A 22,907-nucleotide genomic window follows, 5' to 3' on the forward strand; every position below is an offset into this window, starting at 1 on the left:
TCCTTGAAATTTCGTCGGAAAGAAAATGGTATATGTTATCTGCTCCTGAATGCAAGTTTGTGCAACAAAATGACCTCCATGCTCAACCAAATTGTAAGATGGGTGATGCATCCAAAGATATGGAGATATGTGTGTCTTTTTCATTCATGGTTGGCATCGCCGTCTTGTTTGCAAAAATAAACCACACATCGGGTACTAGTCTTCCATATAAGGCTCATTTGGTATTTTTGGTTTTCACAATCTCGACTTTTTACTCCTTTTTTGATAAAGCTAGCCAAAAACCAGATTCATATGTTCTGATTTCCAATGCAGCTTTTGCTATCATGTCTCTTTGTTTGTCAAAGCAAACTCGCTTCGGATTTGAGGCTGATCTCTTATATTTTTTCTGCAGTTGTTTAACTTTACAGCTCATGAAGATTAAATTGTTTTTAGTGATCGTTGGAGTGAGTTTCAACTATTCCCTCATCATTCTTCGTTTTTATTTGGCCGCAGCTATAGAAAGTGGCAATCTTGGACTCCAAATCCAAGACCAAAATTCTCTAGTCATTCAAATTGATGCAGATTTAGAAGAATCTAGTACTGCTGCGGAAAACGTGCATCTTACCTAGGCACAAGAAGCTGTTAATTATCCGAAAGTGCTGAAAATATGAATTCTCATGCCTTTGAAGAAAACACCCATATAATCCTGCCACAAGAAACCATTAATTCTGGAAGTGCTACAATTATCAATTCTGATGCCTCCCAAGAAAACACTCATCTCATTCTTCCACTAGAAATCATTAATTCCGAAAGTGCACCACTTTTGAATTTCGATGCGAAAATGCTCTTCTTAACGAGGCCCAAGAAACCATTCATTTCGAAAGTGCTCCAATTAAGAATTTTGATGGCCAAGACGAGAACACTCATCTTATTCTGCCACAAGAAAACATTAATTCTGAAAGTGCTCCAATTATGAATCCTGATTCTCCGTGAGAAAACGAAGAGGTCACTCAAGTAAATTCGCAATTACAACACAGTATTGCACAATATTACACACGACGTTCCATCATTACAAAAGAGGAAGAGAAATAGAGAGAGGGCTTGCATCTCAGGTAAGAAAAAATCCCTTTGGAGCTTGCTCCAATGAAGGGTTTAAAATAAAGTCACACTCAAACAGATTAAAATAAATCCAATTACTTGAAATTAACGAAAGCTCAACTTAAACGAGAATCTGCATCAAAATGGTGACGACAGACTGGCTGGCGGCTGCGCAAGGTGGGAGAACGACAAACAGCACAGCAGCAAATCAGCAATGTGGTGACGTGAAGAGGCAAACTCTGAATTATGAAATGACAGATGCACAAATGTAATGTAAACCAAATAGCAGAAAAACAAAGACATAAACATATTCATCATTAACTGATTCAAAAACTCAACCACAAGAAGCCATTTAAGGAAAATATAAATGCAAATTACAATCATGGAATTGTGAAACATACATTGTGTTGTTCAGTTTTTAAAACACTCTTCCTTTGGCATATATGATATCATGGATATTTTTCCAAATCAAAACATTAGTGCAATTGAAATTGTTTCGAATAATAAAAAACTCAACTTTGTCACTTCTCAATTTTTTATTCTCAATGATAATTCCTCATCTTAATACTATAACATACCAAACCCTTTGTTGAGTATGAATGAGTATCCTCGCTGGACAAGTTGTTTGCATAACTTCTGTCATTCCAATGAAATTAGGAGCTTCTGATTCCTTTTGATCATTCCAATGAAATTAGGAGCTTCTGATTCCTTTTGATCAAATTTGAAAAATAAAGCGACCAGTAACCATATCGATGTTGTTTATCTTTTAAAAAAACACAATATCCCGATCCATTGTATTTGAATCCAAATCCAAGACAATTTGAGTCTCTTAAACAACTTGATTCACAAATTATATAATTTAAACCATAGATTTGATTCATTGAGTCATTAGTGTATAGTTTACATAATCAAGCCTAAGAAAATGAGTGTTACTTGAAAGTGGAATTTTCTATTGCTCAAACACAAAAGGTTGAATTATAGAAATCTTCTCTAGGCATGCAAACTGAATTAGGAGCACATTTTCCTCAGGGTAAAAACTATAAATTTTTGTGTTTCCATCATTATCATCAAGAACAACTTTTCTAAACCTAAAATCAATTTCAATTCGACTAATATTTTGATTTGGTAAAATAGTTAGTAATTGATAACAAATTACAATGAAGACTTGTGAAACACTCTTCCGTTCAGCATAAACACAAATACACAATGTGTTCTTTCTTCACAGATTAGTGGAATAGAACTTATGATAGAAGAACAAGATGTAAGTTAGTGGTATTGGTTAGGTTAGGGTTCCGACTTCCGTTCCTACGAGTATGATAGAAGGCTTCGTGAGAATTTTTTTTGAGTATCTCACAATTTTGTTTGGATTATATAATCCAAAAGCGTTTTAGAAATTTTCAGATTATATAATCTGAAATATGCATATAAGCAACAGCAAGAATCTCTCCCATTTCAGTAGTTGCCAATTTTAAATCCGTGATTCAGCAAGTCTTTCAAACCAACTCGTTACTTGCTATTGCTTAAGCAAGCACTGTCCTGTTACTTTTTGTGCTAATGTCATAATTCTAAGTGCTAATCTATTCAAGTTGCTTATATTGATTAAGTTGAAGATACTAGCAAAGATTCATCCCGAAAAAATAAAAGGTTTATTATTCAGTACTTTCCAAAGCTGCTTCACCAATGGAATCAATTAATTTATATGTAGCAGTTCAAAATTTAGACCAGGTATGAATCCACAGACCATTCTTGAAATAAAAAAATAAAGTAGTAATTGATGAAAAATTTGCACAATATTATACGTCAAAACCTACTCTTTAAATCAGATATCAAATCCACATCAGGCACGTCCCGACACATCTTTGGAAGAAGCTTCCATAATGAGGAATTTGCTGGTCGAAGTTTTGTGGTATTTCATGCTAATAATTATAGGTTACCAATAAAACAAAAGACAATCTAGCAAAGAAGAGAGCTATTCCGAGAGACATGAACTTATGTATTTGTCATGTGGGGGGTTGAAAGTAGTGTACATCTATTTTTAGTACTAAACTTGGTGGTGATATACTATGAGAATACAAAGATACAAGGACTTTTTTGAGTGTTGTTTTAGGATGTTCTGTTCAGTTCTTCTTATGTTAGTACATAGCAAGGGAAAAGTTTTGCTTTTTTATCGTACCCTGAGGAGGAGTTTTCTGCTGCTGACTTGACACCATGTGATATACTAAATTTGGGAAGGCTGAACACCATGCTGAGGTTGCCCTTATTCCTTAATTATGATAGAGTTGATGGTTTTATAATTGGTGAGTGCTCCAATGTGTTGTGCCCAACTTAGTTTCATATCGAGAGAGGAAGGAAACAGACTATTTTCACCTTGAAGGAGTACAAAGGATGATGAATATCTTGAGTACATGCTGTGAGTTTCTTCCTTGCTTCCTACACTTCATAAAAAATTATTATGATCATGTTTTTCGTTTTTGTAATATAATTTTCACTCTTTTAGTATGTGATCAAAAAATTGTTCAACATTTGTGACATTTAAAAAAATGTGTTCTAGAATTCTCTTGCTCGTTTAGTTTGTCTATGGAAGAGCATTTGAATTTGGTCGGGTAAAATGCTTTCATGTTTCCCTTGTAGAAATTTCGATCCTTGTTAAGTTATGTAATGTTTCACACGTTGGTAAGTTTGAACCATTTTCCTTTTGCTGTCTGAAGTTTCTATTTTCCATGTGCACAATCAAGATTTCAATGCTTATCTTATCATGTTGAACTTTGTGCAATGATGTCATGCTTCCCTTTTAGAATATTTTTTTTGTTTGAAACAACCAATATTATTGCAAAAAGCCAAGCCTCTCAAAATGAGAAAACTGGGACAGGAAAGTACACATACAAACCCCAGCGTGAATGCAATACAGGGCACCCAAACAAAAACTACCGCTCACAAAAACAGATGCAGCTGATTTCAGTTCGGGAAACAGCCCCGTATCCGAGGAAAAAACCGGGGAAAAAAACGCCACTTAACACTGTTGCAGCCATCACCTGACACTCAAACTTTCACCGAATCTTTACCGAGCTAAGCATTCCCATGGGTTCAAACACCACTTGTAATACAAACATGAAGCAATTTTCAACCCAAGCTAACATCTTGATCCTCTCCACTACTCCGTCCATCTCGAAAGTGCCATTATTGAAAATAATCTCATTCTGCCTCTTCCAAATTGCCCAAATCGTCGCGCTCCAAATCACTTGCGCTTATTGTATACATTGAGTGGATTCATGTCAACACATCTGGTTTTATCTGCCATGGACCACTTGATAGAGATGCCAATGGTCCAAGTGCCAACCAAATTCACTAGAAGACAACATTCATGATGTATCTTGGCGAAACACATTGAAGGAATTGAGCGATATTGTGGTTCAAATGCAAAAATAAATATCATTGCTTTGCAGAATATTTCCAAGCTAGGCATGATTATCAAAAGGTCTACTCATGAGCTGGATCTGGATGATAGCATCACCATTGTGTTGTCGTAGAAAACTCATCCTTTGGTGTATAGAGACTTAAAGTAATTATTTTCCATTCACGTACGTCTTTTATGTTATACTAGATCTATGAGAATTATCCTTCAGTTATCTTTTGATGTTGGCTATATCACTTGTTCGCGCTACTTGTTTTTGATTTAAGACAACGTCGCATGGATTACACGAAGCTTTGCAAAGTAATTGACGATGCTGCAGGATCTTTTGTGGGAAGATTTTGAATTCTATAGTTGATTTTAATTGTCTTACTGCCATTGTTTGCTTTAACAGAGATATATGTGGTTGTCCTGTCCTATTTTTACTATGGTGTATTAGTAGATCATGGCTAAGAATTATTGTTAAGAAATACAATAATGTCGAGGTTCAGCAGGAGATTTTTAACAAAACTTGCCTACTGAAAACTCATATCATTGCTTTCAGACATATTAATTAACAATTCAAACTCTAATCACGAATGAAATAGAATTTGTATCATCATGTACACATGGTAAACAAAAAGAACTAACTTTCGTCACACACATCACATCACTTCGAATCATATATGAACTTCATAAGGGTATATTAATATAATTTAATAAAACATCATTACTAACTGTAGTTGGTTAAGTAGTTAAGTAGAGTTGAAATCAATAAATAAGAGTATATTAATGGGAAAAAAAATAAATGTTGAATTGATATTCTAAAGTGACAATTATTTTAAAACATAGAAGAAAAATGCTAAAGTGACTTCCATATCCGATATCCTCATTACCGCAAAAAGTTGTTGATTCATAGCAAAATCTTGCTTGCTCTCGTTCTCAATGCCAACTGCTCGCTCTTTGCGGTTACAATGATTTTACTTCCTTTTTTTCCTTTACTCAAAAGTAAAATCAGATCATACCAATAAAAAGAAGTCTTAAACTCCAAATCATCCAACACAAGCAAATATCTCTTTTCCTTAAATTTTTCGACGAGTTTATAGGATAGGTCTACCCAATCCTCATTCTCATTTGGTATAATTTTTTTGCCAATACTAAATATATCTTCTATTTTAGAAACCGATGCCCATTTTCTCAACTCAAAATATTGCTTGACTTCCTCATCATTGTATACAAGATTAGCAAGTGCAGTCCTTTCAGCTCCATCATTTCCAATTATGAAAATAATGTGAATGTTGTCGCTAACAAGGTCGTTGTTGTTTGTTTACGGTGTTGGCGTCAAACAACATATCCATCAAAGCCTTCTTCTGTTCATCCCCCATTCTTCTAATTAAAAATAAAAAATAAAAATAAGGGTTACAAACAAATTTTGACAAATTGAGGATTTGGGTATTCTTGTGCTTGAATTTAACAAGCTATATTTTAAACACTCGTTTTATAATTAAAGTAAAATTTCCATAAAAAAAATTAAAATTAAATCTTAGAACATGCTACTCAAAATATTTTGATGCATATTTATGAAATTAGTATGAGAATCATGCCAAACACGTATTAGAAATCAATTTTAATTTATTTGTAGGCAAAATTTAAGTTTTTTTTTCTTTCGAATTAAGTATTTTTAGTTTCATCAACATGACAAACACAACAACATCATCTATCTACAAGGAGGATCATGATGCTGCTAGGTCACTGATGAACAAAGCAACACCCATAAATTATTACCCTCAATGGGGCCAACATCATATACCATATTAACCTAATTTACTTGCCAAAGTCTCAAGCTTAAAGAAAAAATAGAGAAAAAGGAAGGGAAACAAATTTAACACCGATCATAAACAAACACAAAAGCAAAGAAAATTAATTAATTAGAAAGGGAAACAAATTTTACACCGATCATAAACAAACACAAAAGCAAAGAAAATTAATTAATTAGAAAATATTAGTACAGAAAGAAAAGATGAAGAAGAGAATACCTCATTAACACAGGTCAAAGGGAGAAGAGAAGAAGAGTGATTAATAACTCAAAACCCTTTTTCAATGTGTAGAATGAACTATGTGAATTATCTATATTTATAGAAAAAATTCATCACTAATATGTGAGAAACTTTGTGAATAAGTAACTCACATCTTAGATCTAACACCAAAGTATCTCTTATTGAGTACAAAAATATCTCAGATTAGGTACCAAAATATTTCATATTGAGTATCAAAATATCTTAGATTGTGTACGAAAATATTTAAGATACAGTACCAAAATATATTGGATTGGATACACAAATATTACAATTTGTGCACCAAAATATTTCAGATAGCATTCTAAATTATTTTAGCAACACTTTAGGATTCAGAAAACACTTTCAGGTAATGTTTAAATGAAATATTTAATTTAACAATTTTTTGAATAATAAAATACATAAATATATATTTTTCTCTCTAGTTGATAAAGAGGATTTTACTAATCCTTGTACAACAGTAAGTATGTCGGTTTATCCCAAAATAATTTGTCGAACTACAAAGAATCGTGCAATATCAAAGCCGTTCAACAACTAAATTGTTTTTGTCCTCATCAGCTTAGCTCAGTTGGTTGGGACAATGCATAAAATATGCAAGGTCCGGGGTTCAAACCCCGGCCACTACCAACAAAAAAAAAATTTGTTTTGAGTAGGAAAAGATAAGAGTTTCTTTGTTTTCATGAATTAGTCTTTGCAATTTATATGATAAAACAAGAGTACAAAGATTTTATTGTCGGAATTAAGCTTCATGAACTATTCGTCTAATATTCTTCCTTAATCGATTATATACTCTTTTTATTTCAATTATAACTTCATCTTTCCCTCAGTGTACATCTCCAGCTAAGGTTAACTGACGCAAGATCCATAGAAACAACTTACTTCCTATACACGACTTTAAAATAAGATGTTGGATATGATCCGTAGGAGTATAGTTATAGTTTATATGGATTTATATTTAGTTAAGATGCTGGATAACATAACTTTTACTTGATTAAAGTCTTGTAATCCAAATTCTTTGAAACCATAAACGATATATGTGGTGAAGTTGAATTTTTACTATTGTATTTTTTGGCAACTATATTAATATTTAGTTAAAATGCTGGATAACATAACTCTTACTTGATTAAAGTCTTTTAATCCAAATTCTTTGAAACCATAAACAATATATGTGGTGAAATTGAATTTTTACTATCGCATTTTTTGGCAACTATATTAAAACTGACTATATATTCTCATTGCAGTAAGGCTTCTCCGTGGTCGAAATGGTTTGAATTCTTTTATCCCATTTTAAATTTTTGCCTTTGTGACGACACGAACTTTTTTCATTGAAATTATTTAATACAATGCTTTTTTTCCAGTTACTTTCATTAGGTTTTTCATCTAAAATAAAAGAACATTAGAGTAATTGCCTATGATTTTGGGACATTTGTAATGTTTTCTATAGTCATGTGATTCTACTTTTCCCGAAATCGAAAATTTTTAGGGTGTTTTGATGTGATTTACGAAGAAATCAGAAGATATTACACAGGGAAGAAATATGAACAAAATTTACACTTACAAAGTTTTCAAGAAAATAAAACCCAACTTATCTTATTTTTTAACTTGAGATTTTTAGGCCTATGTTTTGATGCAAGAATCCAAGAGAGTTAAACACACTAGAAGAGTCTATGGATGTGTATTCTTTGGTATGCTATAAATAGCAAAGCATATGGTTTTATGACATAAATTTTAAAGTGATCATAGAATCAAACAATACCGACTTCTATGAAAATTAAAGAATAGAGGGAGCACTAGTGGAGGCGCATCTGATCACATTTCAAGTAATCAGAAATAGTTATGAATATATTGTATGAGATGTTATAAAAAGCCGAAGAGGTAAGAAATCAAGACTTGCTAAGGAGTATTGACCCTGTTATATGGTTTGTACACTCGAAGAAGATCCATTAAGCCTTAAAGAAGCTATATCCTCATTGGATGCTAAATTATTGAAAGAAGCTATTAACGATGAAATAGATTCTCTAGAGTCTAACTAAACATGACGCTTAATAGACTTGCCTATGGTTGCAAATCAATTAGTTTTATTTGTATTTTGAAAAAGAAACTAAAACCAAATGGTCTTGTGATTCATGGACAAGAAAACAAGTTCTATAAGTTAGATAAATCTTTGTATTGTCTAAAATAAACTCCTAAGCAATGACATGGAAAATTTAATAACTTAAAGATATCGAATGAGTATAAAGTGAATGAAAGTGACAAATGTATCATTGCAAATATGGAAATAACATTTGCACGATCATATGTGTAGGCAACTTTCTCATATTTGGTTCAAAGATTCATGCTGTAAATTATATGAAATCATTGTTTAGAAACAACATTGATAAGAAAGACATATGCGAAGTTGAAGTAATTCTTGGTATCAAGATTTCTAGAACAGAAAACAATATTTCTTTGGATCAATCTCACTATGTCGAGAAGATCTAAAGAAAATATAATTATTTTGATTGTAAACTTGCAAACACGCCTTAGGATCCAAGTGTTAAACCTTTAAAGAACACTAGATATGGAGTTAGACAAACAAAATACGTGAACAAGTTTGACATTCCTTAGGTATACCATTGAATGTACTAGACCTAACATTGCCTATGTCGTGGGACTCTTTTGTAAGATTACTAGTAGACCAAATGAGTAGTATTGAAATGCTATTAAAAGAGTCATTTGATGCCTTAAAAAGACTATTACTCTAGGATTACATTATGAGAAGTATCATATTGTACTTGAATGGTACAATGATACAAAATGGAACATTCTTTCAGATGATTCCTAAGTGACAAGTGGTAATACATTGAGTATCACTGAAGGTATTTTTCTTGGAGGAAAAAAAATAAAAAACAGACAATATTGACTCAATCCACAATGGAATCTGAGATGAGATCACTAGGGAAAACTAGTGAGAAGCAAGTTGAGAAGATACTTGCTAGTTGAGATCCACTTATGGGAAAAACCATTGTCAGGTGTTTTAATTCATTGTGATATTATTGCATCTATTAGAAAATTTAGAATCGTTACTACAATGGTAAGAGATGATACTTAAAGCACAAAAATAGAATAATTAGATAGGTAGCTACTTTATAATGGAACGATTCAAGTAGATCATGTATGTACTAATGAAGTCTTAGTTGATCCTTTGGCAAAAGGAATCAATACAAATAAAGTCTTAAACACATCCAATAGGATGAGACTAATGCTTATAGATCACAAGTGATGGTAACCCGACCTAAATGACATGCTATGATAAAACTAAAGAAGCATGATTCCTAAAGCAATAGGAGGTTGAGATGATAAAATCTCTTAATGAGATCTATACTATATATCGAGTGGAGTGCAAAACTACAAAATACTCTTGATAGACTCACCTATATGAATGTGGAACTGAGGCCGGTTTCTATGAGATTTTGAAGCAGAATATCTATAGGGTTCGCCAAACAGGGATAAATGTGCATGGCCATAAACACATGGGCTTTTAGAATACACCCTAAGAAAGGTTGTGTGCAGGTTCTATGTCCGAGATTGAGTTCAATTCCATGAGAAACTCTTGTTAATCGGAATTTTACTCGCTATGCAGAGGTTCAAGTTGATGTCAACACCTTTGTTTATTAGCAATCTTATAGAAACACTTGACGTTATTTCTGAAACCATTTTTTTAAATTTAAGTGGGAAATTGTTGAAACATTTGTGGAAATTGAGTTAAAAGACTAAACAAAAATTCCCACATTGAGTAGAACCAATGTTGTGTCAATTGAAAAAAATGGAAGTCTCACATCATGATGGATCACACACATTAGTTGTGTTTATATAATGGAGGTGTACCTCTAGAGGGTAAATAATTATGTGAATAGAGTAAACACTAGCGAATATATATATATATATATATATATAGAGGCAGGATCCGTTGACACCACGTGTAAGTCTAAAGACTTACACCAAATCTCAATCATTAAATCCAATTAATCTAACGGTTCAAATTATACATGTCAAAAATAGGGTGAGACTACTTTCCTTTCGGTGTACTGTAGCTCCTACGACAGTCTCACCTGCATCGCATCTTCTCCATCTTTGTCCTTCAATACGTAACAGTAACACATCTTAATTTTTTATAATCTCCCAATTTCATAATCTGTTTAGATATCGATGGTAAATCATGGTCTTGAAAACCATGTATTGATAACTAAAGTAATTTAAATTCCTTGATAAATCATGGTCTTAATCGAAAGCTTCAATTTTATATTGTAATTCACGTTTGTTTTATCAACCCACCGTTTTGGCTGTTTTCTGTTCTTGCAAAATTAAGGATCACAATCAAAGCATCACACATTGATCTCTAGTAATGGAACATATGCATCGAAATATGAAGCTGAGTTGTGTCTGATGGAAGATCTCAAGTAATTAGAAAGAATGATTTCAAGCGCGACAAGGGAAGGGAGAGAAGATCGTATGTGTCTCACTTTTGACCCCTTTCAATTTAATAGATGGAAGCCGTTGGATTAATTTAATTTAGGCTAAAGTGCACTTTTCCCCCCTTAACTTTCAAAAACTTGTAATTTTGGCCCCCTAAATATGAAAACTACAATTTTGGCCCCCTAACTTTTAGCCCCATTGCACATTTCATCCTTTTGGTCAATTTTGACCAAGTCAACGCCTATGTGGCATCCACATGTGTAATTACTGATTTTTTAAAAAAGAAAAATGACACTTGTGTATTAATTGAATTAAAAAAAATAAAAAAAGACCAAAATTGTAAAACCCAGAAACACATAACCCCCCGTTTTTTTCCTTCCTCTTTCTCTTCTCTGTCCATTGAAAAATCTCCTTTTCTTTTTCTTCTCTCTTCTTCATACATACCTGACCCAAAATTTATGCCTACATACCCCAAAATTTTTGAACCTAGAAATTTTAGAATATTCCGATAACCCTCTCATCATCTCTCTCAATCCGAAAATTAGGTTTTCTCTTAACCCATTTTCAATTTGTTGTTGCACGGTGGTTAGAGTCCTAGGTTTAGGTTTCTCTGAACCCATCTTCATCTCTTCACTGTGTTTTTATTTGGTTGAGGAAATATATAAAAAATATGAAGAAAAAAAATTCTTTAATTGATTTTTATGTTTTGGGAAAGGGTTTCAGAGCTGAAGATGGATCGGTTTGGGAAAGGGTTTCAGAGACAAAGATGGAGAGAGATGTTTCATTAGCGGTGCCGAAGGAGTTAGGGGTCACTTTCCGTCATCCCTTCCGTTACTAGAAACAAAAGGAGCTTTTCGAGTTGCTGAGGGTCATGTTGGTGACCGTGGTGTTTTTGCTAGAGCTTCTGGTGATTATGCAGCATGATAATCATGATAATGATACTTCTAGGTTTGCTTTTATTATCTCTTTTTTGTTTTAATTTGTTGATTATTGTAATGGTGAGGGTTTGCTTCCGATCTTGCTCATGAGATTGATGTTGGAAGTGGCTTAGCATTTGTGTCTTTTTGGATCTGCTATGGAGCTGTTTTGTCCGGTCTCAGTTTGCTGTTTGTTGGCAGTTGGTTCCTGTTGCTGTTCGGTTTAGGGGGAAGCTTGTATATAGCTTTTGTTTTGTATTTTTTGGCTTTCCCTCTATCTGTAACTTCCATTTTCTGCCAAGTTCCTTTTACTGCTTCAGTTTAGCAGGTAACTTCCATTAATGTGTGAAGGTGTAGTGAGAACAATTGATATGGATGCTACTGAAGGTGTAGTGAGATTTGATTTTGTGTGTTGTTTTCCCTCTATTCAGTTTATAAGAAAATTTGTTTGTGTTATTACTGTGTTTCATGGATCTGGATTTGTGTGTTGTTTTTGTTCATGCTCTTCATCTTCATAGTTTTTTTTTTCTGGGTTGGATTTGAAGACATGAATATCAATATGAAGAATGATGAATATGTACTTTTTTCGGTTTAAATTAAAAAAAAATTCTGATTTTTTTAAATTTTATTTAATTTATTTAATTTATAAAAATGATTATGTGGCTTTTTTTAATTTTTTAATTAGCAAATTACACATGTGGCATGCCACATAGGCGTTGACTTGGTCAAAATTGACCAAAAGGATGAAATGTGGCTAAAAGTTAGGGGGCCAAAATTGTAGTTTTCATACTTAGGGGGCCAAAATTGCAAGTTTTTGAAAGTTAAGGGGGGAAAAGTGCACTTTAGCCTTTAATTTAATGGTTAAGATTTGGTGTAAGTCTAATAACTTACACCTGGTGTCAACGGATCCTGACTCATATATATATATATATATATATATATATATATATATATATATATATGGGTTATGATAGAAGACACCTTTTGTGAAGGTGTCTTTTATCAAGTTACTCTATGAGCATTTGTTAAAAGACACCAACTACTTTTTATGAAGGTGTCTTTTATCAAAGTTATAACTAAAAAAGTGAAAATCACACCTTGAGGTGTGACTTGATAAAAGACACCACACTACTTTTTATGAAGGTGTCTTGTAACATAACCCTATATATATATATATATATATATATATATATATATATATATATATATATATATATATATATATATATATATATATTTCTATGTTTTATTATTTGAAAATGTTGAATTAAATAACTAATTTAATAATTATTAGAAAGTGTTTTCTTAGTCCCCAAGTTTTGCTAAAATATTTTGGAACACAATCCGAAATATTTTGGTGTACAATCTGAAATATTTTGGTATGCAATATAATATATTTTGGTACTTGATCTGAAAAATATTTTTGTACTCAATATAATATATTTTTGTACTCAATGTGATATATTTTGGCACTTAATTTGAGATATTTTTGCACTAGATCTAATATGTAAATTATTTGTTCCCAAAGTTTCTTACACATTAGTTGTGAAACTTTCTCTATAAATTGAGAACTCACATAGTTCATTCCACGCACTAAAAAAGACTTCTAAAACTTCAAATCTTTTTCTTCTCTTCTCTCTTTCCGGCTTATGTTGACAAGCCTTTCTTCTATTAATTTCCTTTTCCTTTTTTTGTCCCTTCAGAATTAAGAATATTCTTAAGAGCGTAGTCCTTTTCGAAATATAATGTCCCTTCAGAATTAAAAATGATCTTAAGAGCATAATTCCTTCTATAATTTACGTCGCTTCGAAATAAATAATATTTTTAAGTTAGAGGTTAAAATGGCGGTAGCACCATATTTGAATGGTTGAGATACCATGTTGATATTTGATGATGTTAAATGTTAGAATGGTGGTAACACCAAATTTTAACGGTCACAATACCATACTAGAGTGATCATAGTACCATGAATAATTGGTTTCAGAATTAAAATATGAGTGGTCTTAATATCATATTGGAGACGTATTTTTCAACGGTTTTCTACATGTAATTAATCTCACAGTTGTAGTTGAGCTTCATTTATCCAAGAGGTGGTGTGGTTAATAGTCTGTCATGCAGAATTTTGGACAATGTCATGAAACGTGTTAAAGAGAGCAATCTGGTCGTGACTCAACGTATAGTAACAATTTTAGTAGATGAAAATTTCTTTTTTAAAATAGACTTGAAAATCCAAATACAACCGTTTGAAAATCCAAAAACCAACAAATGTTTTTTTTCAAAGTGTGCCAGTTTTTAAATTGCATCACCATATACCAATGAGATTCAGTAATACTATCTTTTATATCAGATTTATCATGATAAATATTTTGATTTATATTAATTTAATATTCTTATAGAATTGGTTTTGGATTTAAGGTTTTGGATTATTTATCATGATAAATATTTTGATTTATATTAATTTAATATTCTTATAGAATTGGTTTTGGATTTAAAATTTATATATCTTTGACTATCAAGATTTGCATTATAAAATTTTCCAATTTTTTTTTTAATTTTTTTTTGAGGAAGGTAAATTAGCCCACCCAAATTAATTAACACCGGAGAGAATTGAACTTGAGACCTCAAGGAGGAGCACACTCTCAGGTCCCAAGCTAATACCACCAGGCCAACCCAAGTGGGTTAAAAAAAAATCCATTTTATAAATTGATTAGTCTTTTGGATTTAAGATTTGAAAATTATTGCACTTTGAAACATGAACAAATTTATTTACTACCCTGAATAACTTTGATATTTGATGATGTACGATACAATTTACAAACATGTTTTTGGCATTTTGTACCTTTTTTTAATGGCAATTAGAAATAAGCATTTTGTACCTTTAATATAGAAATATTCCAGACTATCTATAGGAGTATAAATAACTTTGAAGTCTTATTATTTGATATGTTTTGTCAGTGTGGTGTACCGTTCTAATTTTGATGTGTACTTGTTGTTGTCCACAGAGATACATTGGTATATTTTTTTTAAATAGAAACGTTGGAAACCCTCCATTGCTTGAATTTGAAGACAATGTCTTTTCGATATTGCACTTTTGATTCGTGGGTTGATCAATTGAATCAAGATCTGGGTGCCAATTTGAAAGAATACTTTGGTTATTTTGAAGGAAATCTTGTTTAGGGATTGTAGATAATTGTGAGAATTTGAAAGAACACTTTGATTAACGTTACTTGATATAGAAGTAACCTAAATAACGAACTAGATTGTTTCTTAACACACAAGTTACACAACTAAATAAGTAATCAATTTTTTTTGAAATATAATAACTAATAATTTATTCATCATTTTTTATTTTTGTGATTTGGAAGAAAATGACAAAATAAATAGAGAGAATAGAAGAGCCAAATTGTCGCTTTCATTTGGTCATAGATTATTACATTTCGATAAAACTAGGTTAAATTATGTTTAACATCATCCAATATTTTTCTTCCCACTGCTCACATGTACTACTCATTTGAGACGGTAGATTTTATCATTTTCAGAAAATTTATATAAAAATAAAAAATATAATAAAATTCAGTAGAAATTTGTGATTGAATTGATTTTTTTATTTCTTTATGTAATCACTAAGAAAAAATTTGTTAAGGTGAAAAGGTTGATTTCCCTAATAATATAGATAATACAAGGTTGTGAAAACAAACAAATTATCTAATTATAGGTTTTTATTTATTTATTTATAATAAAACAAAAAATTATAAGAAATTCAATTGGTGTTAATTTGTATGATCATATCTTCTGGATGGGGAGGTTGGGAGTCAGAAAGGATGATGATTGCACTGACCATGACAGCAATTGGGGAAGACTTAAAAGTTTCCTATTTTTTCCCTTCTTAATAAAGTGATCACATGATAGTTAGTATTGGAAGATATTAATTTTTGATCATATTTTTTAAAAATTATGAATAAACTATTTTATAAAGAATTAGAATATTTAAGATGACTTCTTCACTATTTTTTAGTGAATAACCATTACGGTCCCTCACTAAAGGTATGTTGTCCAGATTAATTATTAATTAATAAAAAAAAATTGTCTATTTTAGTCCCTTGTTACAAACTAAATTAGACCAGGTTAGTTCATTCATCAAAAGAAATTTAGACTGAATATTATTTATTTTTTTAAATCCAAAAACAAGTAAACTTGAATATTGATCATTCTTTCATTCCCCCTTTTTTTTCCTTCATTTGAATCAAAAATTAAATTTTGTTGAGCTCTAAGAGACTAAATTTGTACTTTTTTCTTTTAGACACCAAATTGATACTTTTGTTTTTTGTTAGGGACCAAAATTGGTTTTTTGGTAATATATAATACACTTACAACAATAGTAAAAGTTGTCTTCATTTTTCAGCTGTTAGCATGAGTTAAGTTTTATTATTAAATAAGTATTGTTTTTTCTTTTTATAAAAAAGAAGTATTTCACTTTTTTAATGAGAAATGAATGTGAGTGTGTTTGTTGTGTTAACTTTAAAATGTTAGAAAGGATAATGACTACATTGACCATGACTAGAATTGAAAAAGACTAAAAGTGGTCCTCTTTAATATGCTTATATATGAGTCTGTACACACTAATTATGATTCACTGCAATCAACTAATTATAATCACGTTGGAAGTACTCACCTGGATTTTTAAAACACGATTGGGTTATTTATGTGAATACGCAAAAACAAAAAAGTGTATTTCTTTTTCCATGGACAGTTTTTGTAGGCATTCAACTAAATCGTCGCACCATCTATTGTTCAAGATTAACCTCTTCTGACAAATGACAATGGTTAAGCTCTATTATTCAATTTCAGATAATCAACACAATCATTTGATCTTGAGACCTTTGTGGTTGGATTGACGTTAATTTGGATGTGGAGTGGTTTTACGTGATTGTAAATTAGTAGTTCGACCTTTTTGGCTGCTATGAATCCTATGATTAACAATGAACTTCTTAACATGTGCAAATTTGCGATGATAGAAAAATCATTTTATTAAGAATTGTTTTGGTAGCAATGATTATATATTACTTTTGCAAATAAAACTAAATTAAATCTAGAAACATGTGTAAATATATTTCATTAAATTCATAATGAAGAAATTATCAAGGCAACCAAATTAAGTTGCTCTTCAGTAGTGGCATAATACAAAAGAAAGCCAAATACTTACAAATGTGCATGCATTTGAATCTCAGAAGGGAAGAGTATTATTGAATATGGAGCTGCTGGTAAACTACACATGAAATCGGTCTAACCCCGCATAAAGCACGATTTCGTTTGTACATTAACTGAACAATTCAAACATCCACACCATTTACTACTACCAAAGAAAGCTAAATGAGAATAAAAAAAAAAAACTCCCACACTACAAGCACCAATACAACTCAGAGACCTCACAATCACACTAGACAGACACCTTCTTTACAAAATAAAAGCAAATATGATAATATATGAATGATCTAAGACGCCGCCGCCAAACCAAAAGCAAAGAGAACAAGCAGCCAAAGACACCACCTTTTGATTAAACTGCCAACCATGGTTTTAGATTGAAGACAGGTGCAGAAAAAAGAGATAATGCAGACCAGCCCCTCCATGGATCAACTACTGCCAGAACAGACCTAAAAATCTCGACACTTCACCTTTTCCAGACTCAACTAGACAGAACCATTGACCTATGCACTGCAGACCTGCTCCAAGAACTCTGCTACGATATTACCCAAGACCGATAAATGCATCACTGCTGCCCATCACTCTACAAACTGACCAAAAAATGCACTGCTAAACGAAAAGGAGTCCTGACCTCCAACAAAAGGGAATTTCAACTGACAACCAATGAAATTGACCACCGTGATAGCACCATAACACATCAAACAGATCCTCAAACAATGACAACACAAGATGGTAAGACCGACCTTAGCATATCTACGGATATGAGAGCGACCAGCCTCACTGAAAAACTCGGAATGCCAGCCTCCACTAACAAGGAAACCAGTCAGCAATTATGCCGAAAGACTGTACCTGAAATTTCAATTCACGTAGATGCTGACATAAACATTTTGGATCAAACTCCAATGAATTGCAAGATTGCCAAATTCACCAAAACCACCACCAACTGAAAATTTAAGCTACGGTGTCGCCGAGACACACTCTTGGGTTCAAACACCATAGCACAATGTCATATTCAATAGGAGAGAAGGCGTGCCATCCAAATTTTCCCCATCTTGAACAATTTACTCAATCCTAACTATTTAATAGACAATTTGTTCCTAACTCTGTGATAGTAGGAACTTAGGTGGAAATGAAAGTGGCATGTCATTTTGAAATCTAAGTATGAACAAGTCAATATCTATAATTCCTAAACTTTGAATCTGCTCCCTATACTATAATGCTGGCTAGTGTAAGACAATGTCATTTGAAATTTTCAATAGACAGATTCTATGTAAATAAACTGTTGCAATCTGTCTATTGAGCAGGATCGAAAAATAAAGGTCTTGACCCTCGGAACATAGCAGATCGAAAAATAAGTAAATAAAGAGGGATATAAGTTACACACAACTTACCAACCAGATTCACATACACTAATAAAAGTTGCAACCTGTCAATGACGAAACAAATAAGGGTCGGACCTTCATACTTACAAACCCTGTCTCAGATTTCACAAATACAAATCAGAAAATATGAATTTGATGATCTTTATCATAATTATCAATCAAATATATGCATTTATTCACGTAAAGCATCAAAAAGTCAAAAAAATTGTTGAAACCTGTAAAATTGTCAACACAAAAGAGACAAAACTATTCAATTAAATGCCAATCTTTGAGAATTCTCAAAAGTTGAAATGTGAGGGTTATATACAATAGAAAGGAGAACCGGTTATAAAGTAGTTTTTTAATTTAATAAAAACATTTCAACATCCAATACTTCTATAAAAGAATAAGAAGTCAGAGAGTAATTTAAAATAGGAATTGATCTCAATGAACAATTTACTAATACTATCTTATATATATATATATATATATATATATATATATATATATATATATATATATATATATATATATTTCTAACAGCGTTGAAGGGCAAGCACTGCTTTACATGTTTGTTATTATTGACATAATAACTACTAAGAACTGGAACAAAATCCTAAACTTTCTTGTCACCTCTGCTTATTTTGATAAATTGTAAGTACAGTACACCTTGCTCATCAATTTCTACTAGTTTTTTGTTCTTGAAGGATGACCAATTCGGCGTGTCATTGGAACGCATCAAGAATGCAACCCTGTAAATGGCGAGGGGAATCCCAAAACATTTTTTCACGATTTCCTTGCCAATGGACACTATTTCTTGATTCTCTAGTTCTTTTTTGTCCTTAAAAGCATATAAACAAAACATTCTCCAAGAATGTTCGTCTTCTAGTTTGTCCAAAGTGATGAACAAAGCTGGGTTTGTTGTCTTGTTTATCATTGACAACCTCTTGCTTCTTGTTGTTACGATGATTTTACTTCCTTTGGCCCCAACCTCCATAAGACTCACCAATCCAAGCCATATGTCAGAATGATCAATCAACATGTCATCTAATACAAGCAAATATCTCTTTCCTTCAAATTTATTGTGTATTTTCTTTCGCACACTTTCAAGGGTAATATCATTAATATCTTTAATATCATAAGAACCAGCAATTCTTTCACCAATACCTTTAATATCAAACAAATTAGAAATCCACACCCATTCTCTCAACTCAAAATATTGTTGGACTTCCTTATCATCGTATGCAGTTTCAGCAAGTGCACTCTTTCCAATTCCTTCATCTCCAATTATGAAAACAACTGAAACATTGCCTTTCGCATTGTTATTGGTGTTCAACAAAAAATCTACCAAATCCTTCTTCTCCTTCTCTCTTCCAAAAAATTGATTCATTGGTTTTTCTGTTCTTTTCACAATCGGTTGCGGTTGCTCACAAGGGTGAGGATAAATATCACAAACATTCTTAAGGCCATCTGTTCTTTTCCCAAGGTCCTTAATTTTGGTAGCCATCTTTAAAGAAAAGACAAGTTGGTTTGAAGATGAGAAGAATATATGAACCTTTTTATTCTTCTTGTCCCGGCGCTTCAAGTCTTCAGCGGAAAATTGATCAAGCAAGTGAACAACATCATCGCGAGCATCTTTGAGTTTCTTCAGCCAAACTTGAACTGCATAGGTATAGATACAATGCTTCCTTCGCAGCTTCTCTGCACATAAAACGGCACCTTTGATAACATACATGTTTTCCACCAAGTTTTCAAAATGATCTCCTCTAATGTTCCATGATTTAACATCGAAGGAACCCAGCTTCTCGATCAGGTTCTCAATCTTGTTAGACAACATGAATTCGTCAGTTCCAGTTTCTGTTCTTTTCACAACCCCTTGTTGTTGCTCACTGCATCCAGTAGTATAAATGGCGAGGGGAATCCCGTAACATTTTTTCACGATTTCCTTGCCTAGGGACACCAAGTTTTGATTCTCTGGTTCATTTTCATCATCAAAAGCAAATAAACAAAACATTCTCCACGAATGCTCTTCATTTAGTTTGTCCAATGTGATTGACGGAGATGAGTTTGTTGTTATCATTGCCACTTTCTCGCTTCTTGTGGTTACGATGATTTTACTCCCTTTTGCTCCAAGATTCAAAATGTCCATCAAAGTAGACCAATGGTAAGGACACTCATTCCATAAATCATCCAACACAAGCAAACATCTCTTTCCATCAACTTTTTCGCGGAGCGGCTGGTATACACCTCGCATAGCAATATTTGTATCCGTAACTTCTATAATTTTAGCAAAAATACCAGGAACATTAAAAATTTTAGAAACCCACACCCATTCTCTCCACTCAAAATGTCTTTGGACTTCCTTATCATTGTATACAAGTTGAGCAAGTGCAGTCTTTCCAATTCCCTCCTTTCCAATGATGGAAATAACTGAAACGTGGTCATTTCCATTGGTGTTTGTATCCAACAACAACTTTATCAAATCCTTCTTCTCTTTCTCTCTTCCAATAAAATTTTGCTCAAGAATGAAGGAATGTGATTCTCTTTCATTCAAATCCCGTTGCTCGCAAGGGTGACTATGAAAATTGGAAAATTTCTGAAGGGCCTCAATTCTTTTTGTAAGTTCCTTAACTTTGGTAGCCATCTTGGAAGAAAAGAAAAGTTGGTATGAGGATGAGAAATAGATTTGAAACTTTTTATCCTTCTTGTCTAGACGCCTCGAGTCTTCAGTGGAAAAGTCATCAAGCAAGTGAACAACATCATCAATAGCATCTTTGAGTTTCTTCAGCCATATTTTAACTTCACAGCTGTTGTTACCCAGCTGCTTATGTTGCGCCTCTGCAGATAAAGACAAAATATGGACAGAACGCATGCTTCGAACCAAATTTTTAACATCACCTCCTCTCATAGAGGCTTTAACATCCATGGATTCTAGTTTATTGATCAGCTGATCAATCATGTGAGACAACATACCTGCACATATTTATCGCAAACAAATTAGTATACAAACTTTTGGGATTTGGGTCAACTCATGTCAGAATTTAACATAGTGGTGGAGTTATATGTGGAAGAGTTCCCATGCCATTCTACAAAACTACAAAAACTTGGAAAAAAAAATAGTAAGTAAAGAATCATAGAGAAAAATTGGAGGATTTTGGTGAAATGAATAAAAATTGTTACCATAGAGAACAGAATCTTACTTTACTTTATGTACATTCTAGACATTATATATGTTGCTAGATAACAGAATCATATAGAGAAAAAAGACATGATTTGTGATTTGCGTGGAAGGCATTTTCTCCAATTCAAACATAATTTTTCTTTGATTCACTAAGAAAAAAGACATGATTTGTGATTTGTGATTTGTGAAAAAGACATGAAATAATGGAAGACATAATGTTGTTATTGTAACAGAACAAATTAGTATGAATAATTGTGAAACACTATTCCTTTGATTCACTGAACCATTAATTGTATAGTTTACATAATCAAGTTCAAGCCTAAGACAACTAGTGTTACTTAAGTGAAATTTTCGTCTTACTTACAACCCATTTCACTTCCACCTTCAACAGGCTCAAATCCAGAAGGACAAACACAAGTTCCAATCTCCAAATTGTGAAACAAACAAACAACAACCCATGTATTCTTAGGTTTCCATCATCATCAAGAACAAGTTTTCTATTGAGCTAATGTTTTGATTTGGTAAAATACACAATGTGTTCTTTCTTCACAGATTAGTGGAATAGAACTTATGATAGAAGAACCTAGCAAAAAAGAAGAAGAGGAAATACCTGACAAAAAGTAACACGAGGTTTTTCTCTTTCAAGCAACACGAAGTGACAAAGGTTAGGGTTCCTCTCCTCGACAGAATTGGTTAGGTAGTAGAGACGACGCCAGAGAGTGAGTTTTGAGTATCCTCTCTCAATTTTGTTTCATGTATGTACTCTTCTACCTATCAAACTTTCATGTCTACCAAAAATACAATTTTACCCTTCGTAATATTTTGAGACGTCGTCAAAATTATATGCTTTTGTGTCTTTTGCTTCAACCTTCCCTTATTTTTTCTCTCTTAAAAATTAATTAAAACAAACTCATTCGATAAAATACATTAACTTAATCCTTTTTCAAAAGAATAAACAAACATAATCATAATCCCAATCATAATTAATTTTCCTATAATTCTAATTCTAATTATCTAAATAGTTTAAAACAATCTAAAAGTTAATGACCTACAAAAATAGAATTTTGCCTCACTTTAATCTTTTGACACCTCAGCATATATTTACCCGTTTGTGTCATTTGTAATAAAAATCCTATTTAGATGAGAGAAAATAATTTCAAAAATTGATCTGATTTTGTAACAAATTTTTTTTTCATATCATTGTATTTAAACAATATAAATTATTTTTTATAAAATAATTTAAATATAATA

General features: G+C 32.2%; 1 protein-coding gene, 1 long non-coding RNA gene and 1 pseudogene across 2 annotated transcripts; 2 read left to right on the plus strand and 1 right to left on the minus strand.

The window, feature by feature from the left end:
- Positions 1–69: 69 nt before the first annotated feature.
- LOC146898581 (uncharacterized) lies at positions 70–1,349 on the plus strand (annotated as a pseudogene).
- Positions 1,350–11,094: 9,745 nt separating this feature from the next.
- Positions 11,095–12,368, plus strand: LOC146898582 (uncharacterized). Its single transcript, XR_015021308.1, has 2 exons — positions 11,095–11,943; positions 12,140–12,368. It is a non-coding gene; the product is annotated as an uncharacterized LOC146898582 (long non-coding RNA).
- A 6,532-nt stretch (positions 12,369–18,900) lies between these two features.
- LOC146898583 (uncharacterized) lies at positions 18,901–22,386 on the minus strand. The gene is made up of 2 exons (XM_085732027.1): positions 22,267–22,386; positions 18,901–21,448 (listed from the first exon to the last, which is right to left on the minus strand). Exon 2 carries the CDS (start codon positions 21,444–21,446, stop codon positions 19,092–19,094), a length of 2,355 nt encoding a protein of 784 aa, XP_085588153.1. The 5' UTR covers positions 21,447–21,448; positions 22,267–22,386; the 3' UTR covers positions 18,901–19,091.
- Positions 22,387–22,907: the final 521 nt, after the last annotated feature.

Source organism: Medicago sativa, chromosome 8 (assembly GCF_051527215.1).
Source record: "Medicago sativa cultivar Bolivia chromosome 8, Bolivia_mono, whole genome shotgun sequence".
Lineage (NCBI taxonomy): Eukaryota > Viridiplantae > Streptophyta > Magnoliopsida > Fabales > Fabaceae > Medicago > Medicago sativa.